The following is a 26,247-nucleotide window of genomic DNA, read 5'->3' as shown; positions in this document are numbered from 1 at the left end:
ACTAACCAACACTACTAACACTAGTAACCAACACTACTAACACTAATAACCAACACTACCAACACTACTAACCAACACTACTAACACTAGTAACCAACACTACTAACACTAATAACCAACACTACCAACACTACTAACCAACACTACTAACACTAGTAACCAACACTACTAACACTAATAACCAACACTACCAACACTACTAACCAACACTACTAACATTACTAATCAACACTACTACTAGTAACTAACACTACTAAACAACGCTACTAACTAACAGTAGTAACCAACACTACTAACTAACAATACAAGATGAATCATAAACCCAAATTGAGAACCTTTTGTTTGATTAAGGGTGAATTTGTGTGTGAGAGATATATTATGTATAACCTACCTAAAAGCAAGAGATCGCTATGTGCACAGGTAAGATCAGGGATATTGCCTCTGCGTATTGAAACAGGTCGGTATTGTGGTGAAATGGAAAAGAAAATGTAACTATTGTGACCTCGAAGAAAAAAGAATGAAACTCATTTTATCCTCTATTGCCCTTTCTACCACGATATATGCTTGCTCATCAGATATTCCCTGGAATTATGTGGCTGAGTGATGAGGAGAAAGTGAAATAGTTTTTTGTCCATTGTGTATTTCCGTTTGCAGAATATTTAGATAAAGCCTGGAATAAAAGAAAAAAGGGCTACCTATAATTAAATTGTACTGTAACGGCTCTCGTTTGTAGGAGACCAAAGCGCAGCGTGGTAGGCGTACATCGTATTTTTATTGATGACACCAAACAAAATAACAAAGACAAAAAACGAAAGCGCACAGTTCTGTCAGGCTCAGATACTAAAACAGAAAACAAGATCCCACAAAACCCAAAAGGAAAATGACAACTTATATATGATCCCCAATCAGAGACAACTATAGACAGCTTCCTCTGATTGGGAACCACACTCGGCCAAAAACAAAGAAATAGAAAACATAGACTTTCCCACCCGAGTCACACCCTGACCTAACCAAACATAGAGAATAATAAGGATCTCTAAGGTCAGGGCATGACAGTACCCCCCCCAAAGGTGCGGACTCCGGCCGCAAACCTGAACCTATAGGGGAGGGTCCGGGTGGGCATCTACACTCGGTGGAGGCTCCAGGGCTGGACGCAGGCCCCGCTCCGCTTGAGGCTCCCCCCACTACGGTGGCGCCTCTGGTGCAGGGATCGTCGCCGGGGCCTCCGGCCTGTGGACCGTCGCTGGAGGTTCCGGACTGGGGACTGTCGCTAGAGGCTCCTTTCCCTGGATCCTCACTGCAGGCTTCGTGCCATGGATCATCACTCTAGGCTTCGGGCCATGGATCATCACTGGAGGCTTCATGCCATGGATCATCACTGGAGGCTTCGTGCCATGGATCATCACTGGAGGCTTCGTGCCATGGATCATCATTGGAGGCTTCGGGCCATGGATCATCACTGGAGGCTTCATGCCATGGATCATCACTGGAGGCTTCGTGCCATGGATCATCATTGGAGGCTTCATGCCATGGATCATCACTGGAGGCTTCGTGCCATGGATTATCACTGGAGGCTTCGGGCCATGGATCATCACTGGAGGCTTCGGGCCATGGATCATCACTGGAGGCTTCGTACGTGGAGCCGGAACAGGTCTCACCGGACTGAGGAGATGTACTAGAAGCCTGGTGCGGGGAGCTGCCACAACGCGTCCTGGCTGGATACCCACTTTAGCTCAGTGAGTGTGGAGAGCTGGCACAGGACGCACTGGGCTATGAAGGCGCACTGAAGGTATAGTGCTGTCGTGGAAAATTGCAAGATTATGTAATAATGCTTGTATTGCATTATAATGGTGGTTTTAGTAGACAGAATAGAGTATTGTGTGTGTGTTCCACTGAGGATGGGCCTCTATGAGATAGCACTGACAGAGGAGATTTACAATGCCTTTGGCTAATAAAGCCTAAAGAGCAATCCAGATAACATGAGGTAATGTTTTTGTGCTATACCGTACCAGGGTGAGACCGGTTCTAGTTTGGAGTAGGAGGGCCAGACACTGATCTTTACAATGAAAACTGTTGACACAGCATTAACTGTCTACTATGTTTTATAGATATCTTTCATACCAATCTTAACCTTTGTGAACTGTTCCTAAGATCTGTGGTTCGTCAGTGTAAGTTGGGAGGGGTGTATCTTGGCTATAAAAGATCTTTGTACATTTCTGTCGGTACTTTCAATGGTTCATTAGAGATAGCGCATCATTGAAAGTCAAAAAGGCTATTGCAAAGCTTATTATTAAAAGATGTAGTTTAAGTATAACTCTGACTAGTGTGTGAAGTTTGTAACTCTCTCCTCATGTGGTAAAGCAGATATATGACACCACAGTGCGTAGAGCAGGCGCAGGATATACGGGGCCGTGGAGGCGCACTGAAGGTCTGGAGCGTAGAGCTGGCGCACTGGAGGTCTGGAGCGTAGAGCTGGCGCACTGGAGGTCTGGAGCGTAGAGCTGGCACAGAGCATAGAGCTGGCACAACGCGTCCTGGCTGAATACACCCTGTAGCACGGCAAGTGCGGGAGCTGGAACAGGCCGCACTGGGTTGTGCTGGTGAACTGGTGATACCGTGCGTAGAGCTGGAACAGGCCGCACTGGGTTGTGCTGGTGAACTGGTGATACCGTGCGTAGAGCTGGAACAGGCCGCACTGGGTTGTGCTGGTGAACTGGTGATACCGTGCGTAGAGCTGGAACAGGCCGCACTGGGTTGTGCTGGTGAACTGGTGATACCGTGCGTAGAGCTGGAACAGGCCGCACTGGGTTGTGCTGGTGAACTGGTGATACCGTGCGTAGAGCTGGAACAGGCCGCACTGGGTTGTGCTGGTGAACTGGTGATACCGTGCGTAGAGCTGGAACAGGCCGCACTGGGTTGTGCTGGTGAACTGGTGATACCGTGCGTAGAGCTGGAACAGGCCGCACTGGGTTGTGCTGGTGAACTGGTGATACCGTGCGTAGAGCTGGAACAGGCCGCACTGGGTTGTGCTGGTGAACTGGTGATACCGTGCGTAGAGCTGGCGCAGGATATCCTGGACCGAGGAGACGCACCAGAGACCAGGAGCGCTGAGCCGGCACAATCCGTCCTGGCTGAATGCCCACTCTAGCACAGCAAATGTGAGCTGGCACAACGCGTAGAGCTGGCACAGAGCGTAGAGCTGGCACAGAGCGTAGAGCTGGCACAGAGCGCACTGGGCTGTGAATGCGCACTGGAGACACAGTGCGCATCTCTGCATAACACGGCGCCTTCCTGGTCACATGCTCCCCACGGTAAGCACGGGGAGTTGGCTCAGGTCTAAACCCTGACTCCGCCAATCTCCCCGTGTGCCCCTCCCCCCCAAAATTTGGGGGCTGCCTCTCGTGCTTGCTTTGAGGTCACAAACCCCAGTGTCGACGTTGTTCCTCCCTCGCTGCCTCAGTCTGCTACCATGGAAGGAGATCCATTCCGGCCTGGATCCCCTCCCACGTCCAGGATCCTTTACCGTCTAAGATGTCCTCCCACGTCTAGTCCTCCTGGCCACGCTGCTTGGTCTGTTTTTGGGGGGATCTTCTGTAACGGCTCTCGTTTGTAGGAGACCAAAGCGCAGCGTGGTAGGCGTACATCGTATTTTTATTGATGACACCAAAAAAAAAATAACAAAGACAAAAAACGAAAGCGCACAGTTCTGTCAGGCTCAGATACTAAACAGAAAACAAGATCCCACAAAACCCAAAAGGAAAATTACAACTTATATATGATCCCCAATCAGAGACAATGATAGACAGCTGTCTCTGATTGGGAACCACACTCGGCCACAAACAAAGAAATAGAAAACATAGACTTTCCCCACCCGAGTCACACCCTGACCTAACCAAACATAGAGAATAATAAGGATCTCTAAGGTCAGGGTGTGTCATGTACAAATATTTAGCTTCTATGTGGTAAATGGCATGTGTGTATATAGATTGTCTATACTGTAGGCTGGTCTCCCATATGAATCTTCTCTTTGTGCCAGACTGGGTTCAAATGACTTCTGTTTACTTTTTTTTTCTGTATTTATATTTATTTATCTTCATACTGTTGAAGTCGTAAGTTTACATACACATCAGCCAAATACATTTCATCTCAGTTTTTCACAATTCCTGACATTTAATCCAAGTAAAAATTCCCTGTCTTAGGTCAGTTAGGATCACCACTTTATTTTAAGAATTTCAAATGTCAGAATAATAGTTGAGAGAATTATTTATTTTAGCTTTTATGTCTTTCATCACATTCCAAGTGGGTCAGAAGTTTACATACACTCAATTAGTATTTGGTAGCAATGCCTCTAAATTATTTAACTTGGGTCAAACGTTTTGGGTAGCCTTCCACAAGCTTCCCACAATAGGTTGGGTGACTTTTGGCCCACCCCTCCTGACAGAGCTGGTGTAACTGAGTCAGGTAGGCCTCCTTGCTCGCACACACTTTTTCAGTTCTGCCTACAAATGTTCTATATGATTGATTTCAGGGCTTTGTGATGGCCACTCCAATACCTTGACTTTGTTGTTCTTAAGCCATTTTGCCACAACTTTAGAAGTATGCTTGGGGTCAATGTCCATTTGGAAGACCCATTTGCGACCAAGCTTTAACTTCCTGACTGATGTCTTGAGATGTTGCTTCAATATAGCCACATAATTTTCCTCCCTCATGATGCCATCTATTTTGTGAAGTGCACCAGTTCCTCTTGCAGCAAAGCACCCCCACAACATAATGCTGCCACCCCGGTGCTTCACGGTAGGGATGGTGTTCTTCAACTTGCAAGCCTCCCCCTATTTCCTACCAAACATAACGATGGTCATTATGGTCAAAAAGTTAAATTTTTCTTTCATCAGACCAGAGGACATTTCTCCAAAAAATACGATCTTTGTCCCTATGTGCAGTTGCAAACTGTAGTCTGGCTTTTGTATGGTGGATTTGGAGCAATGGCTTCTTCCTTGCTGAGCGGCCTTTCAGGTTGTGTCGATATAGCTTTCGTTTTACTGTGGATATAGATACTTTTGTACCTATTTCCTTCAGCATCTTCACAAGGTCATTTGCTGTTGTTCTGGGATTGATTTTCACTTTTTGCAACAAAGTACGTTCATTTCTAGGAAACAGAGCACGTCTCCTTCCTGATTGGTATGACGGCTGCGTGGTCCCATGGTGTTTATACTTGCATACTATTGTTTGTAAAGATGAACGTGGTACTTTCAAGCATTTGGAAATTGCTCCCACGGATGAACCAGACTTATGGAGCTCTACAAAAAAAAACTGAGGTCTTGGCTGATTTCCTTTTGATTTCTCCATGATGTCAAGCAAAGAGACAATGAGTTTGAAGGTAGGCCTTGAAATACATCCACAGGTACACCTCCAATTGACTTAAATTATGTCAATGGGCCTATCAGAAGCTTCTAAAGCCATGACATCATTTTCTGGAATTTTCCAAGCTGTTTAAAGGCACAGTTAACTTAGTGTATGTAAACTTCTGACCCACTGGAATTGTGATACAGTGATTTATAAGTGAAATAATCTGTATTTAAAATATTGTTGGAAAAAGTACTTGTGTCATGCACAAAGTAGATGTCCTAACATGTATGTATGTATGTATGTATGTATGTATGTATGTATGTATGTATGTATGTATGTATGTATGTATGTATGTATGTATGTGTGTATGTATGTATGTATGTATGTATGTATGTATGTATGTATGTATGTATGTATGTTATTTTACTGCTCTAGGGATGTAATTATTGTTTGAATAACCTTATTTACTATTATGTATTGATTTTTACCTTACTTTTTTTCACTCTTTATGCGATGCATAATGCAGAGAACACCGGAAGAAGTATTATCATTTAATTACCACAGTAAATTATTGTAATGTTTGTTTATGTGTCAATTGGGTGGGTTGCCAATTGGCAATTTGACATGAAAATAAAATGCAATTAATTCATTTAATTCACTAACTAACACTATTAACCAACACAATTAACCAACACTACTAACTAGCACTACTAACCAACACTACTAACTAGCACTTCGAACCAACACTACTAACTAGCACTTCTAACCAACACTACTAACCAACACTACTAACTAGCACTTCTAACCAACACTACTAACCAACACTACTAACTAGCACTTCTAACTAGCACTTCTAACCAACACTACTAACCCACACTAGCCTTAACCACCACCTTTAGGCCTTTCTCCATCAAGGAAAACAGTCTGTAATATTGTCTTGGTTCGGGCAGTTCAAATATAGACCATAAAATGGTGCAATCTGCAATGACTGGATATTGATATATGATATAGAGTGTATTCTCCACTGCCTTCAACACTATCTACAATACGGTATTACTGTGAACTAGAAGGTGGATGTCTAAAACAGCAACTCTGGGTTACTACACGCAACTCTGCACGCACACACACACACACACACTACGCACACGCACACACACACACACACACACACACACACACACACACACACACACACACACACACACACACACACACACACACACACACACACACACACACACACACACACACACACACACACACACACACACACACACACACACACACACACACACACACACACACACACACGGAAGAGTAAATATCACCCAGGACAGGAGACAGATTGTCTGATCCACCATCCTGGTCTCGCGAGCTTACACACAATGAGAGCGCAACGGTCAGAATGGTGGATCAATGTATAAAACAATGATGCTGTAAACTTAGTGTCTAATGCCATAATTCAATCTGAAGCATATTTAGGTTTTGCTCATTGTCAGTAACCCAATAATGCCTTACAGCTAGTGAATTGAACACAATCAATTTCGATGAGGTTCCATCCTGATCTCGCGAGCTTACACACAATGAGAGCGCAACGGTCAGAATGGTGGATCAATGTATAAAACAATGATGCTGTAAACTTAGTGTCTAATGCCATAATTCAATCTGAACCATATTTAGGTTTTGCTCATTGTCAGTAACCCAATAATGCCTTACAGCTAGTGAATTGAACACAATCAATTTCGATGAGGTTCCATCCTGGTCTCGCGAGCTTACACACAATGAGAGCGCAACGGTCAGAATGGTGGATCAGGATAGGAGAGAGAGGGTGGTCAGGATGGAGGATCAGGCTAGGAGAGAGAGGGTGGTCAGGATGGAGGATCAGGCTAGGAGAGAGAGGGTGGTCAGGATGGAGGATCAGGCTAGGAGAGAGAGGGTGGTCAGGATGGAGGATCAGGCTAGGAGAGAGAGGGTGGTCAGGATGGAGGATCAGGCTAGGAGAGAGAGGGTGGTCAGGATGGAGGATCAGGCTAGGAGAGAGAGGGTGGTCAGGATGGAGGATCAGGCTAGGAGAGAGAGGGTGGTCAGGATGGAGAATCAGGCTAGGAGAGAGAGGGTGGTCAGGATGGAGGATCAGGCTAGGAGAGAGAGGGTGGTCAGGATGGTGGATCAGGCTAGGAGAGAGAGGGTGGTCAGAATGGTGGATCAGGCTAGGAGAGAGAGGGTGGTCAGGATGGTGGATCAGGCTAGGAGAGAGAGGGTGGTCAGGATGAAGGATCAGGATGGTGGATTACTGTAAACAGTAACACAGTGGTCACACTGTCACAATGTGTGTTTGTAAACAGTAACACAGTGGTCACACTGTCACAATGTGTGTTTGTAAACAGTAACACAGTGGTCACACTGTCACAATGTGTGTCTGTAAACAGTAACACAGTGGTCACACTGTCACAATGTGTGTCTGTAAACAGTAACACAGTGGTCACACTGTCACAATGTGTGTTTGTAAACAGTAACACAGTGGTCACACTGTCACAATGTGTGTTTGTAAACAGTAACACAGTGGTCACACTGTCACAATGTGTGTCTGTAAACAGTAACACAGTGGTCACACTGTCACAATGTGCGTCTGTAAACAGTAACACAGTGGTCACACTGTCACAATGTGTGTTTGTAAACAGTAACACAGTGGTCACACTGTCACAATGTGTGTTTGTAAACAGTAACACAGTGGTCACACTGTCACAATGTGTGTCTGTAAACAGTAACACAGTGGTCACACTGTCACAATGTGCGTCTGTAAACAGTAACACAGTGGTCACACTGTCACAATGTGCGTCTGTAAACAGTAACAGAGTGGTCACACTGTCACAATGTGCGTCTGTAAACAGTAACACAGTGTTTACACTGTCACAATGTGCTTTTTCATTTTGTTTCACCATAAAGTACTACAAGAGGAACAGTCTTCTCTGACTCTCATGAAGGATCAGGATGGTGGATTACTGTAAACAGTAACACATTTACATTTACATTTAAGTCATTTAGCAGACGCTAAAGCGACTTACAGATTGGTGCATTCACCTTATGACATCCAGTGGAACAGCCACTTTACAATAGTGCATCTAAATCTTTTAAGGGGGGTGAGAAGGATTACTTTATCCTATCCTAGGTATTCCTTAAAGAGGTGGGGTTTCAGGTGTCTCCGGAAGGTGGTGATTGACTCCGCTGTCCTGGCGTCGTGAGGGAGTTTGTTCCACCATTGGGGGGCCAGAGCAGCGAACAGTTTTGACTGGGCTGAGCGGGAACTGTACTTCCTCAGTGGTAGGGAGGCGAGCAGGCCAGAGGTGGATGAACGCAGTGCCCTTGTTTGGGTGTAGGGCCTGATCAGAGCCTGGAGGTACTGAGGTGCCGTTCCCCTCACAGCTCCGTAGGCAAGCACCATGGTCTTGTAGCGGATGCGAGCTTCAACTGGAAGCCAGTGGAGAGAGCGGAGGAGCGGGGTGACGTGAGAGAACTTGGGAAGGTTGAACACCAGACGGGCTGCGGCGTTCTGGATGAGTTGTAGGGGTTTAATGGCACAGGCAGGGAGCCCAGCCAACAGCGAGTTGCAGTAATCCAGACGGGAGATGACAAGTGCCTGGATTAGGACCTGCGCCGCTTCCTGTGTGAGGCAGGGTCGTACTCTGCGGATGTTGTAGAGCATGAACCTACAGGAACGGGCCACCGCCTTGATGTTATTTGAGAACGACAGGGTGTTGTCCAGGATCACGCCAAGGTTCTTAGCGCTCTGGGAGGAGGACACAATGGAGTCTTGCCGAGGTTCAGCTTGAGGTGGTGATCCGTCATCCACACTGATATGTCTGCCAGACATGCAGAGATGCGATTCGCCACCTGGTCATCAGAAGGGGGAAAGGAGAAGATTAATTGTGTGTCGTCTGCATAGCAATGATAGGAGAGACCATGTGAGGTTATGACAGAACCAAGTGACTTGGTGTATAGCGAGAATAGGAGAGGGCCTAGAACAGAGCCCTGGGGGACACCAGTGGTGAGAGCACGTGGTGAGGAGACAGATTCTCGCCACGCCACCTGGTAGGAGCGACCTGTCAGGTAGGACGCAATCCAAGCGTGGGCCGCGCCGGAGATGCCCAACTCGGAGAGGGTGGAGAGGAGGATCTGATGGTTCACAGTATCGAAGGCAGCCGATAGGTCTAGAAGGATGAGAGCAGAGGAGAGAGAGTTAGCTTTAGCAGTGCGGAGCGCCTCCGTGATACAGAGAAGAGCAGTCTCAGTTGAATGACTAGTCTTGAAACCTGACTGATTTGGATCAAGAAGGTCATTCTGAGAGAGATAGCGGGAGAGCTGGCCAAGGACGGCACGTTCAAGAGTTTTGGAGAGAAAAGAAAGAAGGGATACTGGTCTGTAGTTGTTGACATCGGAGGGATCGAGTGTAGGATTTTTCAGAAGGGGTGCAACTCTCGCTCTCTTGAAGACGGAAGGGACGTAGCCAGCGGTCAGGGATGAGTTGATGAGCGAGGTGAGGTAAGGGAGAAGGTCTCCGGAAATGGTCTGGAGAAGAGAGGAGGGGATAGGGTCAAGCGGGCAGGTTGTTGGGCGGCCGGCCGTCACAAGACGCGAGATTTCATCTGGAGAGAGAGGGGAGAAAGAGGTCAGAGCACAGGGTAGGGCAGTGTGAGCAGAACCAGCGGTGTCGTTTGACTTAGCAAACGAGGATCGGATGTCGTCGACCTTCTTTTCAAAATGGTTGACGAAGTCATCTGCAGAGAGGGAGGAGGGGGAGGGGGAGGAGGATTCAGGAGGGAGGAGAAGGTGGCAAAGAGCTTCCTAGGGTTAGAGGCAGATGCTTGGAATTTAGAGTGGTAGAAAGTGGCTTTAGCAGCAGAGACAGAAGATGAAAATGTAGAGAGGAGGGAGTGAAAGGATGCCAGGTCCGCAGGGAGGCGAGTTTTCCTCCATTTCCGCTCGGCTGCCCGGGCCCTGTTCTGTGAGCTCGCAATGAGTCGTCGAGCCACGGAGCGGGAGGGGAGGACCGAGCCGGCCTGGAGGATAGGGGACATAGAGAGTCAAAGGATGCAGAAAGGGAGGAGAGGAGGGTTGAGAAGGGAGAATCAGGAGATAGGTTGGAGAAGGTTTGAGCAGAGGGAAGAGATGATAGGATGGAAGAGGAGAGAGTAGCGGGGGAGAGAGAGCGAAGGTTGGGACGGCGCGATACCATCCGAGTAGGGGCAGTGTGGGAAGTGTTGGATGAGAGCGAGAGGGAAAAGGATACAAGGTAGTGGTCGGAGACTTGGAGGGGAGTTGCAATGAGGTTAGTGGAAGAACAGCATCTAGTAAAGATGAGGTCGAGCGTATTGCCTGCCTTGTGAGTAGGGGGGGAAGGTGAGAGGGTGAGGTCAAAAGAGGAGAGGAGTGGAAAGGAGGCAGAGAGGAATGAGTCAAAGGTAGACGTGGGGAGGTTAAAGTCACCCAGAACTGTGAGAGGTGAGCCGTCCTCAGGAAAGGAGCTTATCAAGGCATCAAGCTCATTGATGAACTCTCCGAGGGAACCTGGAGGGCGATAAATGATATGGATGTTAAGCTTGAAAGGGCTGGTAACTGTGACAGCATGGAATTCAAAGGAGGCGATAGACAGATGGGTAAGGGGAGAAAGAGAGAATGACCACTTGGGAGAGATGAGGATCCCGGTGCCACCACCCCGCTGACCAGAAGCTCTCGGGGTGTGCGAGAACACGTGGGCGGACGAAGAGAGAGCAGTAGGAGTAGCAGTGTTATCTGTGGTGATCTATGTTTCCGCCAGTGCCAAGAAGTCGAGGGACTGGAGGGAGGCATAGGCTGAGATGAACTCTGCCTTGTTGGCCGCAGATCGGCAGTTCCAGAGGCTACCGGAGACCTGGAACTCCACGTGGGTCGTGCTCGCTGGGACCACCAGATTAGGGTGGCCGCGGCCACGCGGTGTGGAGCGTTTGTATGGTCTGTGCAGAGAGGAGAGAACAGGGATAGGCAGACACATAGTTGACAGGCTACAGAAGAGGCTACGCTAATGCAAAGGAGATTGGAATGACAAGTGGACTACACGTCTCGAATGTTCAGAAAGTTAAGCTTACGTAGCAAGAATCTTATTGACTAAAATGATTAAAATGATACAGTACTGCTGAAGTAGGCTAGCTGGCAGTGGCTGCGTTGTTGACTTTGTAGGCTAGCTGGCAGTGGCTACAGTGCTGCTATTCGGGGGCTAGCTGGCTAGCTAGCAGTGTTGATTACGTTACTTTGCGTTAAAAGAACGACAATAGCTGGCTAGCTAACCTAGAAAATCGCTCTAGACTACACAATTATCTTTGATACAAAGACGGCTATGTAGCTAGCTATGTAGCTAGCTACGATCAAACAAATCAAACCGTTGTACTGTCTGGGCAGATAGCAGTGTAGACTACGTTAGGACGACGAAATACGATAATTACGCAATTATCTTTGATACAATGACGGCTATGTAGCTAGCTAAGAAGAAATTGCTAAGATTAGACAAATCAAACCGTTGTAGTATAATGAAATGTAATGAAATGTAATGAAAAGTTATACTACCTGTGGACCGAAGTGCGGATGCGACTGCTCGCTCCAACCCGGATGTCAGTGGTCACACTGTCACAATGTGTGTTTGTAAACAGTAACACAGTGGTCACACTGTCACAATGTGTGTCTGTAAACAGTAACACAGTGGTCACACTGTCACAATGTGTGTTTGTAAACAGTAACACAGTGGTCACACTGTCACAATGTGTGTTTGTAAACAGTAACACAGTGGTCACACTGTCACAATGTGCGTCTGTAAACAGTAACACAGTGGTCACACTGTCACAATGTGTGTCTGTAAACAGTAACACAGTGGTCACACTGTCACAATGTGTGTCTGTAAACAGTAACACAGTGGTCACACTGTCACAATGTGCTTTTTCATTTTGTTTCACCATAAAGTACTACAAGAAGAACAGTCTTCTCTGACTCTCATGGTGGATGGTTTAGAACAGTGGTTCCCAAACTTTTTATAGTCCCGTACCCCCTCAAACATTGAACCTCCAGCTACATACCCCCTCTAGCACCAGGGTCAGCACACTCTCAAATCTTGTTTTTTTGCCATCATTGTAAGCCTGCCACACACACTATACGATACATTTATTAAACATAAGAATGAGTGTGAGTTTTTGTCACAACCCGGCTCGTGGGAAGTGACAAAGAGCTCTTATAGGACCAGGGCACGAATAATAATAATCAATAATTTTGGTCTTTATTTAGCCATCCAACATATAAAACCTTACTTGTTAATCAAAAATTGTGAATAACTCACCACAAGTTAATGAGAAGGGTGTGCTTGAAAGGATGCACATAACTCTGCAATGTTGGGTTTGTTTGGAGAGGGTCTCAGTCTTAAATAATTTTCCACCCACAGTCTGTGTCTGTATTTAGTTTTCATGCTAGTGAGCGCCGAGAATCCACCCTCACATAGGTACGTAGTTGCAAAGGGCATCAGTGTCTTAACAGCGCAATTTGCCAAGGCAAGAAACTCTGAGCGCAGCCCAATCCAGAAATCTGGCAGTGGCTTCTGATTAAATTCAATTTTCACAGAACCGCTTGTTGCAATTTCGATGAGGCTCTCTTGTTCAGATATCGGTAACTGTACTGGAGGCAGGGCATGAAAGGGATAACGAATCCAGTTGTTTGTGTCGCCCGTTTTGGGAAAGTACCTGCGTAATTGCACACCCAACTCACTCAGGTGCTTCGCTATATCACATTTGATATCGTCCGTAAGCTTGAGTTCATTTGCACACAGAAAAATCATACAATAATGGAAAGACCTGTTTGTTGTCCTTGTTAATGCAGACAGAGAAGAGCTCCAACTTCTTAATCATAGCCTCTATTTTGTCCCGCATATTGAATATAGTTGCGGTGAGTCCCTGTAATCCTAGATTCAGATCATTCGGGTGAGAGAAAAAGCATCACCCAGACAGGCCAGTCATGTGAGAAACTCATCATCATGCAAGCGGTCAGACAAGTGAAAATGATGGTCAGTAAAGTAAACTTTAATCTCGTCTCTCAATTTAAAAAAAACGTGTCAATACTTTGCCTCTTGATAACCAGCGCACTTCTGTATGTTGTAAAAGTGTTACATGGTCGCTGCCCTTATCATTGCACAGTGCAGAAAATACACCAGTTCAGGAGCCTTGCTTTAACAAAGTTAACCATTTTCACTGTGGTGTCCAAAACATCTTTCAAGCTGTCAGGCATTCCCTTGGCAGCAAGAGCCTCTTGGTGGATGCTGCAGTGTATCCAAGTGGCATCAGGAGCAACTGCTTGCACGCGCGTTACCACTCCACTATGTCTCTCTGTCATGGCTTTTGCTCCATCAGTACAGATACCAACACATCTTGACCACCAAAGTCTATTTGAAGTCACAAAGCTGTCCAGTACTTAAAAAAATATCCTCTCATGTTATGCTGGTTTCTAGGAGAGGATGTCTTCCTTAATTGACCCCCATAAACGTAACGGACATATACCAGGAGCTGTGCCAGGCCTGCCACATCTGTTGACTCATCCAGCTGTAACGCATAGAATTCACTGGCTTGTATGCGAAGCAGTAATTGTTTCAAAGCATCTCCTGCCATGTCACTGATGCATCGTAAAACAGTGTCATTTGATGAAGTATTTGTCTGTATAGTTTTTTTAGCCTTTCCCCCCAGCATTGTCCCAGCCATATCCGCGGCAGCAGGAAGAATTGAGTCCTCCACAATAGTATGGGGCTTGCCTGTCCTAGCCACAGTACCTCACCAGATAAGACGCTTCCTACTTGATGATGGGGCCGATGGAGATGGCAGCATCGCGACTAACTCTTAAGCAACTTTGCAGTATTTTGTTTGTTTATGTACTGTGTTTTATGTTATTAGCTCAGGAATTGTTTTGTGTCATTACATACAGCCGGGAAGAACTATTGGATATTAGAGCGGCGGTAACTCACCAGAACTTCCAGCATTATGACCAGAACTACGACTTCCCTGGAGCGGATCCTTTGTTTACTCTCGCCAGAGCAATCAAACGTCTTCCAGAGGCCAACCCAAAACAACAACGGCGAAGCAGAGGTACTCGAGACAGTCTTCTGGTCTGACTCAGGAAGCGTGCACACCACCCACCGCTCCTGAGTATTTTACTCGCTAATGTCCAATCTCTGGACAATATAATTGATGAGCTCAAGGCGAGAGTTGCTTTTCAGAGGGACATCAGGGATTGTAACATACTCTGCTTTACGGAAACATAGCGAGATATACTGTCTGACTCTGTAAAGCCTGTTTGGTTCTCAGTACATCGCGCCGACAGGAACAAACATCTCTCCAGGAAGCAGAACGGTGGAGGTATATGTTTTATGATTAACGACTTATGGTGTAACTGTGATAACATACAGGAACTCAAGTCCTTCTGTTCACCCGACCTAGAATATCTCACAATTAAATGCCGACCGTACTATCTCCAAAGAGAATTTTCATCAATAATAGCCACAGTGGTCTATATCCCCCCCAAGTGGATACCACAACGGCCCTCAAAGAACTTCACTGGACAAACTGGAAACCACATATCCGAGGCTGCATTTATTGTAGCAGTGGATTTTAACAAAGCAAATTTGAGGAAAAGGCTCCTGAAATCCTATCAACATACTGATTTCTGTACTCGCACTGCTAAAACCCTCGACTATTGATATACTTCCTTCCAGAATGCATATAAGGTCCTCCCCCGCCCTCCATTTGGTAAATCGGACCACGATACCATCTTGCTCCTCCCCTCCTACAGGCAGAAACATAGGTATTCCTCTTGTCCAGATGGGTTTAGGCAGGGTGCAGTGTGATTGCGATTGCGTCGTCTGTGGATCTATTGGGGCGGTAAGCAAATTGGAGTGGGTCTGGTCTGGCAGCCTTGTGAGTGTTAACACATTTAAATGTTTTACTCACGTTGGCCATGGAGAAGGACAGCCCACAGGTTTTGGTAGCGGGCCGCGTCAGTGGAACTGCATCGTCCTCAAAGCAAGCAAAGAAGTAATTTAATTTGTCTGGGAGCAAGACGTTGGTGTCCGTGACAGGGCTGCTTTTATTTTTGTAATCCATGATTGACTGTAGACCCTGCCACATACGTCTCGTGTTTGAGCCGTTGAATTGCGACTCTACTTTGTCTCTCTACTGACGCTTAGCTTGTTTGATTGCCTTGCGGAGGGAATAGCCTGTAATAGTTTGTATTCGGTCATTTTTCCGGTTGCCATGTCATGATTAAAAGTAGCGGTTCGTGCTTTTAGTTTTGCGCGAATGCTGCCATCAAGCCACGGTTTCTGGTTATTGAAGGTTTTAATAGTCACAGTGGGTACAACATCACCGATGCACTTGCTAATAAACATCAATGTTGTTGTCTGAGGCTATTCGGAACATATCCCAGTCAGCGTGATCGAAGCAATCTTGAAACGTGGAATTTCTAGCCCTTGTTATTAATAGTATCTGTTGCTTTTATACATGTCTTATTACTCAAAAGTCATCTTTATTCTCGCTCCAAATACTTCCATGGCTTATTTTTCAAATTGTCATGTTTCGTTCTAAATGTCTGCGCAAGAGTGAAGGTTTTGCGCGAGAGAGTAACAGTTAACGTGATTGGATGTAAATTATTTGACTAGGCTACCTGTATTTGACATTGTGTTGTTATTTCACTGAACACTAGATGGTTGAATTTTATTTTTGTCAGTGAAACAAGGCTACTCAGGCGAGAAAAAAATATAAATGTACTGTTTGACATTTTTTAAATTTAAATGTGAATTACACTTTCATTTGGCGTACCCCCGACAGCAGAGCGTACCCCCGACGGCAGAGCGTACCCCAATTTGGGAATATCTGGTTTAGAAGAACAGTTTTCTCTGAGTCACATTGTGGATGGACACTGGGACAAGTACATTCAATTGAGTCCCAATCCTACTTCGGCTGTTAATATTATATTGCAGCACGACAGGGTGTGTGTGAAGGCAAGGCAGGATGTACATTATGGTAGAGACCTGACTCAGCATAAGAGAGTGAGTCTCTCTCTCTCTCTCTCTCTCTCTCTCTCTCTCTCTCTCTCTCTCTCTCGAAGAGGTGCGTCTCTCTGACTGACACAGGTGTGTGACACTGCAGGTGTGTGTTTCTTCTGTGTGTGTTTCCTCTGCATTCGAGACACCCGATACTGTCAGATATATCCCAATACAGTCACACACATAAACATACATACAACACACACACCTCCCTGCAGGGCTTTCTCCAGCTGACCCATCTCTCTCTCAGAGAAAGCACTGCTTTAGAGAACAACTAAAAATACCAGCCTGAGAAACAGAGATGTCCCACAGGACAATGCTGCAGGGAGGAGAGAGAGAGAGAGAGTGGAGAGAGAAAGAGAGAGAGAGGGAGAGGATGGAGAGAGAGAGGGTGGAGAGAGAGAGAGGATGGAGAGACAAAGACAGAGACATAGAGAGAGAGACACAGAGAGAGAGAGAGGATGGAGAGAGCAGATGGGGGAGAGAGAGAGAGAGAGAGAGAGAGAGAGAGAGAGAGAGAGAGAGAGAGAGAGAGAGAGAGAGAGAGAGAGAGCAGATGGGGAGAGAGAGAGAGAGAGAGAGAGAGAGAGAGAGAGGGGGAAGAGGAAGAGAGAGGTGTTTATGTGTGAACAGAAACATAAATAAAGTATGACTGTATGTGTATGTTGAGGTGGTTGGTAGCATCAAGCTACCCAAATGGTGCTCCCTGGTGTTCAATTCAGCTCCCTGTAAGAGCCTTGGGATCAGGTCCAGGTGGGACCAACACAACATAAAGGAAAGTGGCTCTGAGTGACGGCCTTTGCATGTCATGACTGGACAACAGACACACACACACACACAACAGAGAGAGAGAGAGAGAGAGAGAGATCAGCTAATCTGCAATAATTATACTGGCATAATGCCTAAATGGGATAATTGCTACTTAGGCCTGAGACTGGGACACAGGGGGAAGGAAATACTGATCCGAGGAAAAGCACACACACAGAATACTCACTGCAGGCCGTGGCAGGTGGAGAGGGCCACGAAGGATTCAGGGATGTCCCGCACTACCCCCTGGTAATAACAATGTTCTCCTCCCTAAGAGAGAGAGAGAGAGAGAGATAGAGAGAGAGAGAAGAGAGATAAAGAGAGAGAAGAGAGATAGAAAGAGAGAGATCGAGAAAGAGAAAAAGAGAGAGAGAGAGAGAGATAGATTAACACAACTGTCAGTGACATAGAGGACGGTAACTTTAGAGCCAATCCAACCTCCTGGCCAGAAACAACCAAAGATGTCAGCAATGTGTTGAAAGGTGGAGCTACTACCATCAGTTTAAACACATATCTACTCCTTACAGATCAACACGACTGCCTGTTTTCTTTCTGGACATGGTCATTGTCCTGACCACACAATATACACATACTTTACATACTGTACACACTGCTGCACACTCTGAAGAAAGAGCAATCTATCACTGAGCATTTCGTAAGGAGATGAATCCAGAGAAATCAATTACAGAGCATTCACCCTTAGATCCCGAGACTGAAGTAATCTATCACAGAGTATATGCTCACATAGACCAAGGGGTGTCTGTGAATACTAATATGTTCGACAGAATCAAGACTACAGGGACGTGTGTCTCAAATCAAAGTTTATTGGTCGCGCATACGGATTTGAAGATGCTCTCTCAGGTGCATGGAAATGCTCTGGGGGCTCAACCAGGTCACATTTAATGATCTGAGAGGGAGATATTCTACTACTCACTACTCCTCCTCTCATCCCTCTATCCTATCTTAACCTTCCTCTTGTTTCTCTCATCAGATCATCTACTGACAGGAAGCCACAGCAATGATCGACCCCCTCGATGTGTCTCTCCCCCTCCCCCTCGATGTCTCTCTCTCCATCTCTCAGGCTTTTTTAAACCACCGAGTGCTTAGGCCCATTCTGCTGCGTTAGGCTGCATGTGCGTGTGGTACATAAAGCCATATTTATTCATATAGATTTGTATGATGTCTAAGTGCTGTCTCTTCCTGGTCTATTTCTCCTGGTCTAACTGCCATTAGACAGGAAGCCGGCCTCTTAGAGGGAAAACAGCTTTTATCACTGGATCAATTCCTGCACTACACCCTTCCCTGGGCCGAACACAGGGAGGCAGCTCTGCACTGCCCTGCTGCATACCACGACTCCCTCTCTCTCTACCACAACACACTCTCTCTCTCTACCACGACTCCCTCTCTCTCTACCACAACACACTCTCTCTCTCTACCACGACTCCCTCTCTCTCTACCACAACAATCTCTCTCTCTACCACGACTCCCTCTCTCTCTACCACAACACTCTCTCTCTCTCTACCACAACACTCTCTCTCTCTACCACGACTCCCTCTCTCTCTACCACAACACTCTCTCTCTCTACCACAACACTCTCTCTCTCTACCACAACACTCTCTCTCTCTACCACGACTCCCTCTCTCTCTACCACAACACTCTCTCTCTCTACCACGACTCCCTCTCTCTACCACAACAAGCTCTCTCTCTCTACCACGACTCCCTCTCTCTCTACCACAACAATCTCTCTCTCTACCACGACTCCCTCTCTCTCTACCACAACACTCTCTCTCTCTACCACGACTCCCTCTCTCTCTACCACAACACTCTCTCTCTCTACCACAACACTCTCTCTCTCTACCACGACTCCCTCTCTCTCTACCACAACACTCTCTCTCTACCACGACTCCCTCTCTCTCTACCACAACACCCTCTCTCTCTACCACGACTCCCTCTCTCTCTACCACGACTCCCTCTCTCTCTACCACAACGCTCTCTCTCTACCACAACACACTCTCTCTCTCTACCACGACTCCCTCTCTCTCTACCACGACTCCCTTTCTCTCTACCACGACTCCCTCTCTCTACCACGACTCCCTCTCTCTACCACGACTCCCTCTCTCTACCACGACTCCCTCTCTCTCTATCACGACTCTCTCTCTCTCTACCACAACACTCTCTCTCTCTACCACAACACTCTCTCTCTACCACAACACTCTCTCTCTACCACAACACTCTCTCTCTACCACAACTCTTTCAGGAAGGAGGGAGAGAGAGAAAGAGATGGAAAGAGAGGGAGTGAGGAATGTGAAGGGAGACAATGACCATCAAAGCCTGTCTATCTATATCACTATCTATGGATGAGATGACTGTTACTTCTGTTGTCATTAGAGTTCCCCTCTCCTTCCTACTTCTTCTCTGGGGAGGAAGTACTCCTGTGATATCACTCTCAGTCAATGGGGGAGAGGGAGAGAGTGAGAGAGAGAGAAAGGGGGAGAGAGTGTGAGGGAAAGAGCGAGAGAGAGTGAGAGAGGGGAAGAACAAGAGGAAGAGAGAAAAAGAAAGCGAGAGAGAGGAAGATAGGAAGAGAGAGCTATTTATAAGCAGGGCTGTGCTCTACTATCCAGCACCTCTCTTCCTCCCCTCCTCTGAACCTTCTGCTCCAGTTCTCATAGAGGCAAGAAACACCCAGCAAACTGCATTGTGTGTGTGTGTGTGTGTGTGTGTGTGTGTGTGTGTGTGTGTGTGTGTGTGTGTGTGTGTGTGTGTGTGTGTGTGTGTGTGAGTGTGTGTGTGTGAGTGAGTGAGTGAGTGAGAGAAAGAGAGACAAAAGAGAGAGACAAAAGGGAGAGAGAGAAGAGAGAGAGAGAGAGAGGATGGAGAGAAAAAGACAGAGACACAGAGACATAGAGAGAGAGACACATTGTAGTCATTTAGCAGAAACTCTTATCCAGAGCTACTTAGTTAGTGCATCCTTCTTCAGATAGCTAGGTGGAACAATAAAACATCTCAGTCGTAGTAAGTACTTACCATCAGAAATAATGTTATTCTACCTTGCTGCTTCTCAGCTGTTTATAAACATTATTACATAGTTGGCCACTGTAAAGCCTGTTGATGGCTAATAAAGTATCCCCTAGTAACAACACGAAGAGATAATAATCTGTAAAGTGTGGATTATTATTCCCCTAATAACCTAATCATCTTTTTAACTGTTTAACTATGAACTGGCCGTGGCACAGAGAGGTGGATGTCCAGATTACAGTACGGTCAGCGAGCTATGAGGATGTTGTTAATCCCAGATGAAGAGTTTTAAGGATCAACCATTGGTAGTTAATGACACAACACTGTAGTGCACCCTATCAGCAGGTTATCATCAAAGCATCTCATTTCTGAAACAACATTCTAATTCAGAGACTAGATTTCCATACAGTGCTCAGGTTCTTACTTTGAAGATGACAGCCTTCCCATTTTCTGAAATATGCCTCTCCACGTACTTTGAAGACAGAAGATCACTGGGGGGAAGAGAAGAGGAAACAGAGGAGGAGAAATGTTAGACAACTACAGATATGAATTCAGAGCTCTGTGTCGGTTAAAGGGACGGAAGAGTGTTAATGAAATTACAGTATTCTCTGGTAAATGTAAATGTAAATGTTATCTCCAGGATTGTCTCAAAGTGTCAGAGCATCCATACCAACAATTATCAGCTGCTACTGATAGAGGACTACTTCCAGCGATCACACACACACGCGCGCGAACACACACACACACACACACACACACACACACACACACACACACGCGCGCGCGCGCGATCACACAAACACACAATTGAAAACATTCTTAACATTCAAGGGCATGTCGTGGATGTATTTGTACTTGAGAAAGCGAGAGAATGAGCAGACAAAAGAAAGGGACAGGGTGAAAGAGAATCAGGAAAAAAGAGAGAGAAACAGGAAGAGAGAGAAACAGAAAGAGAGAGAAACAGAAAGAGAGAGAAACAGAAGAGAGAGAAACAGGAAGAGAGAGAAACAGAAGAGAGAGAAACAGAAAGAGAGAGAAACAGAAAGAGAGAAACAGAAAGAGAGAGAAACAGAAGAGAGAGAAACAGAAAGAGAGAGAAACAGAAAGAGAGAGAAACAGAAGAGAGAGAAACAGAAAGAGAGAGAAACAGAAGAGAGAGAAACAGAAAGAGAGAGAAACAGAAGAGAGAAACAGAAAGAGAGAGAAACAGGAAGAGAGAAACAGAAAGAGAGAGAAACAGAAAGAGAGAGAAACAGAAAGAGAGAGAAACAGAAAGAGAGAAACAGAAAGAGAGAGAAACAGAAAGAGAGAGAAACAGAAAGAGAGAAACAGAAAGAGAGAGAAACAGAAGAGAGAGAAACAGAAAGAGAGAAACAGAAAGAGAAACAGAAGAGAGAAACAGAAAGAGAGAGAAACAGAAAGAGAGAGAAACAGAAGAGAGAGAAACAGAAAGAGAGAGAAACAGAAAGAGAAACAGAAGAGAGAGAAACAGAAAGAGAGAGAAACAGAAAGAGAGAGAAACAGAAAGAGAGAGAAACAGAGAGAGAAACAGAAAGAGAGAGAAACAGAAAGAGAGAGAAACAGGAAAAGAGAGAAACAGAAAGAGAGAGAAACAGAAGAGAGAGAAACAGAAAGAGAGAGAAACAGAAAGAGAAACAGAAAGAGAGAGAAACAGAAAGAGAGAGAAACAGAAAGAGAGAGAAACAGAAAGAAACAGAAAGAGAAACAGAAAGAGAGAGAAACAGAAAAGAGAAAACAGAAAGAGAGAGAAACAGAAAGAGAGAGAAACAGAAAGAGAGAGAAACAGAAAGAGAGAAAACAGAAAAGAGAGAAACAGAAAGAGAAACAGAAAGAGAAAACATAAAGAGAGAGAAACAGAAAGAGAGAGAAACAGAAAAAGAGAGAAACAGGAAAAGAGAGAAACAGGAAAGAGAGAGAAACAGGAAGAGAGAAACAGGAAAAGAGAGAAACAGAAAGAGAGAAACAGAAAAAGAGAGAAACAGAAAGAGAGAGAAACAGAAAGAGAGAAAAACAGAAAGAGAGAGAAACAGAAAGAGAGAAACAGAAAGAGAGAGAAACAGAAAGAGAGAGAAACAGAGAGAGAAACAGAAAGAGAGAAACAGAAAGAGAGAAACAGAAAGAGAGAGAAACAGGAAGAGAGAGAAACAGAAAGAGAGAGAAACAGAAAGAGAGAGAAACAGAAGAGAGAGAAACAGAAAGAGAGAAACAGAAAGAGAAACAGAGAAACAGAAAGAGAGAAAACAGAAAGAGAGAGAAACAGAAAGAGAGAGAAACAGAAAGAGAGAGAAACAGAAGAGAGAGAGAAACAGAAACAGAGAGAAACAGAAAGAGAGAGAGAAACAGAAAGAGAGAGAAACAGAAAGAGAGAAACAGAAGAGAGAGAGAGAAGAGAGAAAAGAGAGAGAGAAACAGAAAGAGAGAGAAACAGAAAGAGAGAAACAGAAAGAGAGAAAACAGAAGAGAGAAACAGAAAGAGAGAGAAACAGAAAGAGAAACAGAAAGAGAAACAGAAAGAGAGAAAACAGAAAGAGAGAGAAACAGAAAGAGAGAAACAGAAAGAGAGAACAGAAAGAGAGAGAAACAGAAAGAGAGAAACAGAAAGAGAGAGAAACAGAAAGAGAGAGAAACAGAAGAGAGAAACAGAAAGAGAGAGAAACAGAAGAGAGAAACAGAAAGAGAGAAACAGAAAGAGAGAGAAACAGAAAGAGAGAGAAACAGAAACAGAGAGAGAAACAGAAAGAGAGAGAAAGAAACAGAAAGAGAGAGAAACAGAGAGAGAGAACAGAAAAAGAGAAAGAGAAAGAAGAGAAACAGAGAGAAACAGAAAGAGAGAGAAACAGAAAGAGAAACAGAAACAGAAAAAGAGAGAGAGAGAGAGAGAGAGAGAAACAGAAAGAGAGAAAACACAGAAAGAGAGAGAAACAGAAAGAGAGAGAAACAGAAAGAGAGAGAAACAGAAGAGAGAAACAGAAGAGAGAAACAGAAGAGAGAGAAACAGAAAGAGAGAGAAACAGAAAAGAGAGAAACAGAAAGAGAGAAAACAGAAAGAGAGAGAGAAACAGAAGAGAGAGAAACAGAAAGAGAGAAACAGAAAGAGAGAAAACAGAAAGAGAGAAACAGAAAGAGAGAGAAACAGAAAGAGAGAAAACAGAAAGAGAACAGAAAGAGAAAACAGAGAGAAACAGGAAGAGAGAAACAGAAAGAGAGAGAAACAGAAAGAGAGAGAAACAGAAGAGAGAAAAACAGAAGAGAGAAACAGAAAGAGAGAAAACAGAAGAGAGAGAGAAACAGAAAGAGAGAAAACAGAAGAGAGAGAAACAGAAACAGAAGAGAGAGAAACAGAAAGAGAGACAGAAGAACAGAAAACAGAAAGAGAGAAAACAGAAAGAGAGAGAAACAGAAAGAGAAACAGAAGAGAGAAACAGAAAGAGAGAGAAACAGGAAGAGAAACAGAAACAGAAGAAACAGAAAGAGAAACAGAAAGAGAGAAACAGAAAGAGAGAAAACAGAAGAGAGAAAACAGAAAGAGAGAAGAAAGAGAGAAACAGAAAAGAGAAACAGAAAGAGAGAGAAACAGAAAGAGAAAAACAGAGAGAGAAACAGAAAGAGAGAAAACAGAAGAGAAAAGAGAAAACAGAGAAACAGAAAGAGAGAGAAACAGAAGAGAGAAACAGAAAGAGAGAGAAACAGAAAGAGAGAGAAACAGAAAGAGAGAGAAACAGAAGAGAGAAACAGAAAGAAGAGAAAGAGAAACAGAAAGAGAGAAACAGAAGAGAAACAGAAAGAGAGAAAACAGAAAGAGAGAAAACAGAAAGAGAGAAACAGAAGAGAGAGAAACAGAAGAGAGAGAAACAGAAAGAGAAACAGAACAGAAAGAGACAGAAAGAGAAGAAACAGAAAGAGAAACAGAAAGAGAGAGAAACAGAAAGAGAGAGAAACAGAAAAGAGAGAAACAGAAAGAAACAGAAAGAGAGAAAAAGAGAAACAGAGAGAAACAGAAAGAGAGAAACAGAAAGAGAGAGAAACAGAAAGAAGAGAAACAGAAGAGAGAAAAGAGAGAGAAACAGAAAGAGAGAGAAACAGGAAAGAGAGAGAAACAGAAAGAGAGAGAAACAGAAGAAAAACAGAAAGAGAAAAACAGAAGAGAGAAACAGAAAGAGAGAGAAACAGAAAGAGAGAGAAACAGAAGAGAGAAACAGAAGAGAGAGAAACAGAAGAGAGAAACAGAGAGAGAGAGAAACAGAAGAGAGAAAAGAGAGAGAAACAGAAGAGAGAGAAACAGAAAAGAGAGAAACAGAAAGAGAGAGAAACAGAAAGAGAGAAAACAGAAACAGAAAGAGAAACAGAAAGAGAGAAAACAGAAAGAGAAAGAGAGAAACAGAAAGAGAGAGAAAACAGAAGAGAGAAACAGAAAGAGAGAAAACAGAAGAGAGAAACAGAAAAAGAGAGAGAAACAGAAAGAGAGAAAACAGAAAGAGAGAGAAACAGAAGAGAGAGAAACAGAAAGAGAGAAAAACAGAAAGAGAGAGAGAAACAGAAAGAGAGAGAAACAGAAAGAGAGAGAAACAGAAAGAGAGAAAACAGAAGAGAGAAGAAACAGAAAGAAGAGAAACAGAAAAGAGAGAAACAGAAAGAGAGAGAAACAGAAGAACAGAAAGAGAAACAGAAGAAACAGAAAGAAGAGAAACAGAAAAACAGAAAGAGAGAAACAGAAAGAGAGAGAAACAGAAAGAGAGAGAACAGAAAGAGAGAAAGAGAAAGAGAGAAACAGAAAAGAGAGAAACAGAAAGAGAGAAAACAGAGAGAGAAACAGAACAGAAAACAGAGAGAGAAACAGAAAGAGAGAGAAACAGAAAAGAAGAAACAGAAAGAGAGAAACAAAAGAGAGAGAAACAGAAAGAGAGAGAAACAGAAAGAGAGAGAAACAGAAAAGAGAGAAACAGAAAGAGAGAGAAGAAACAGAAAGAGAGAGAAACAGAAAGAGAGAGAAACAGAAAGAGAGAAACAGAAAGAGAGAAACAGAAAGAGAGAGAAACAGAAAGAGAAACAGAAAGAGAAAACAGAAAGAGAGAGAAACAGAAAGAGAGAGAAACAGAAAGAGAAACAGAAAGAGAGAAACAGAGAAACAGAAAGAGAAACAGAAACAAACAGAAAGAGAGAGAAACAGAAAGAGAGAGAAACAGAAAGAGAGAGAAACAGAAAGAGAGAAACAGAAAGAGAGAGAAAACAGAAAGAGAGAGAAACAGAAAGAGAAACAGAAGAGAGAAACAGAAAGAGAAACAGAAAGAGAGAAACAGAAAGAGAGAGAAACAGAAAGAGAGAAACAGAAAGAGAGAGAAACAGAAGAGAAAGAAAGAGAGAAACAGAAACAGAAACAGAGAGAGAAACAGAAAGAGAGAGAAACAGAAAGAGAGAAACAGAAAGAGAGAAAAGAGAGAAACAGAAAGAGAGAGAAACAGAAAGAGAAACAGAAAGAAGAAAACAGAAAGAGAGAGAACAGAAAGAGAGAGAAACAGAAAGAGAGAAACAGAAAGAAAGAGAGAGAAACAGAAAGAGAGAAAACAGAAAAGAGAAACAGAAAAAGAGAAACAGAAGAGAGAAACAGAAAGAGAGAAAACAGAAAGAGAGAGAAACAGAAAGAGAGAGAAACAGAAAGAGAGAGAAAACAGAAGAGAGAAACAGAAAGAGAGAGAAACAGAGAGAAACAGAAAGAGAGAAAACAGAAAGAGAGAGAAACAGAAAGAGAGAGAAGACAGAAAGAGAGAAACAGAACAGAAAGAGAGAGAAACAGAAAGAGAGAAAACAGAAGAGAGAAAACAGAAAGAGAGAGAAACAGAAAGAAAGAGAGAAACAGAAAGAGAGAGAAACAGAAAGAGAGAGAAACAGAAAGAAAGAAACAGAGAGAAAAACAGAAAGAGAGAAACAGAAAGAGAGAGAAACAGAAAGAGAGAGAAACA

The 26,247-nt window shown here is 44.3% G+C and overlaps 1 protein-coding gene across 4 annotated transcripts in view; it reads right to left on the bottom strand.

Annotated features, from left to right (window-relative positions):
- The window catches only part of LOC115121677 (disintegrin and metalloproteinase domain-containing protein 22-like), a 179,485-nt gene that overhangs the window by 55,302 nt on the left and 97,936 nt on the right, over nucleotides 1-26,247 (bottom strand). For all 4 annotated transcript variants that reach the window (XM_065027742.1, XM_065027744.1, XM_065027745.1 and 1 more), the window contains 2 exons: nucleotides 20,694-20,760; nucleotides 17,439-17,521 (listed from right to left, as the gene is read on the bottom strand). In XM_065027742.1, coding sequence (XP_064883814.1) covers nucleotides 17,439-17,521; nucleotides 20,694-20,760 — 150 coding nt within the window. The remainder of the gene's footprint in view (nucleotides 1-17,438; nucleotides 17,522-20,693; nucleotides 20,761-26,247) is intronic.

This window comes from Oncorhynchus nerka, linkage group LG14 (assembly GCF_034236695.1).
Source record: "Oncorhynchus nerka isolate Pitt River linkage group LG14, Oner_Uvic_2.0, whole genome shotgun sequence".
NCBI classification, from domain to species: domain Eukaryota; kingdom Metazoa; phylum Chordata; class Actinopteri; order Salmoniformes; family Salmonidae; genus Oncorhynchus; species Oncorhynchus nerka.
This window is presented reverse-complemented; position numbering and strand designations above follow the sequence as displayed.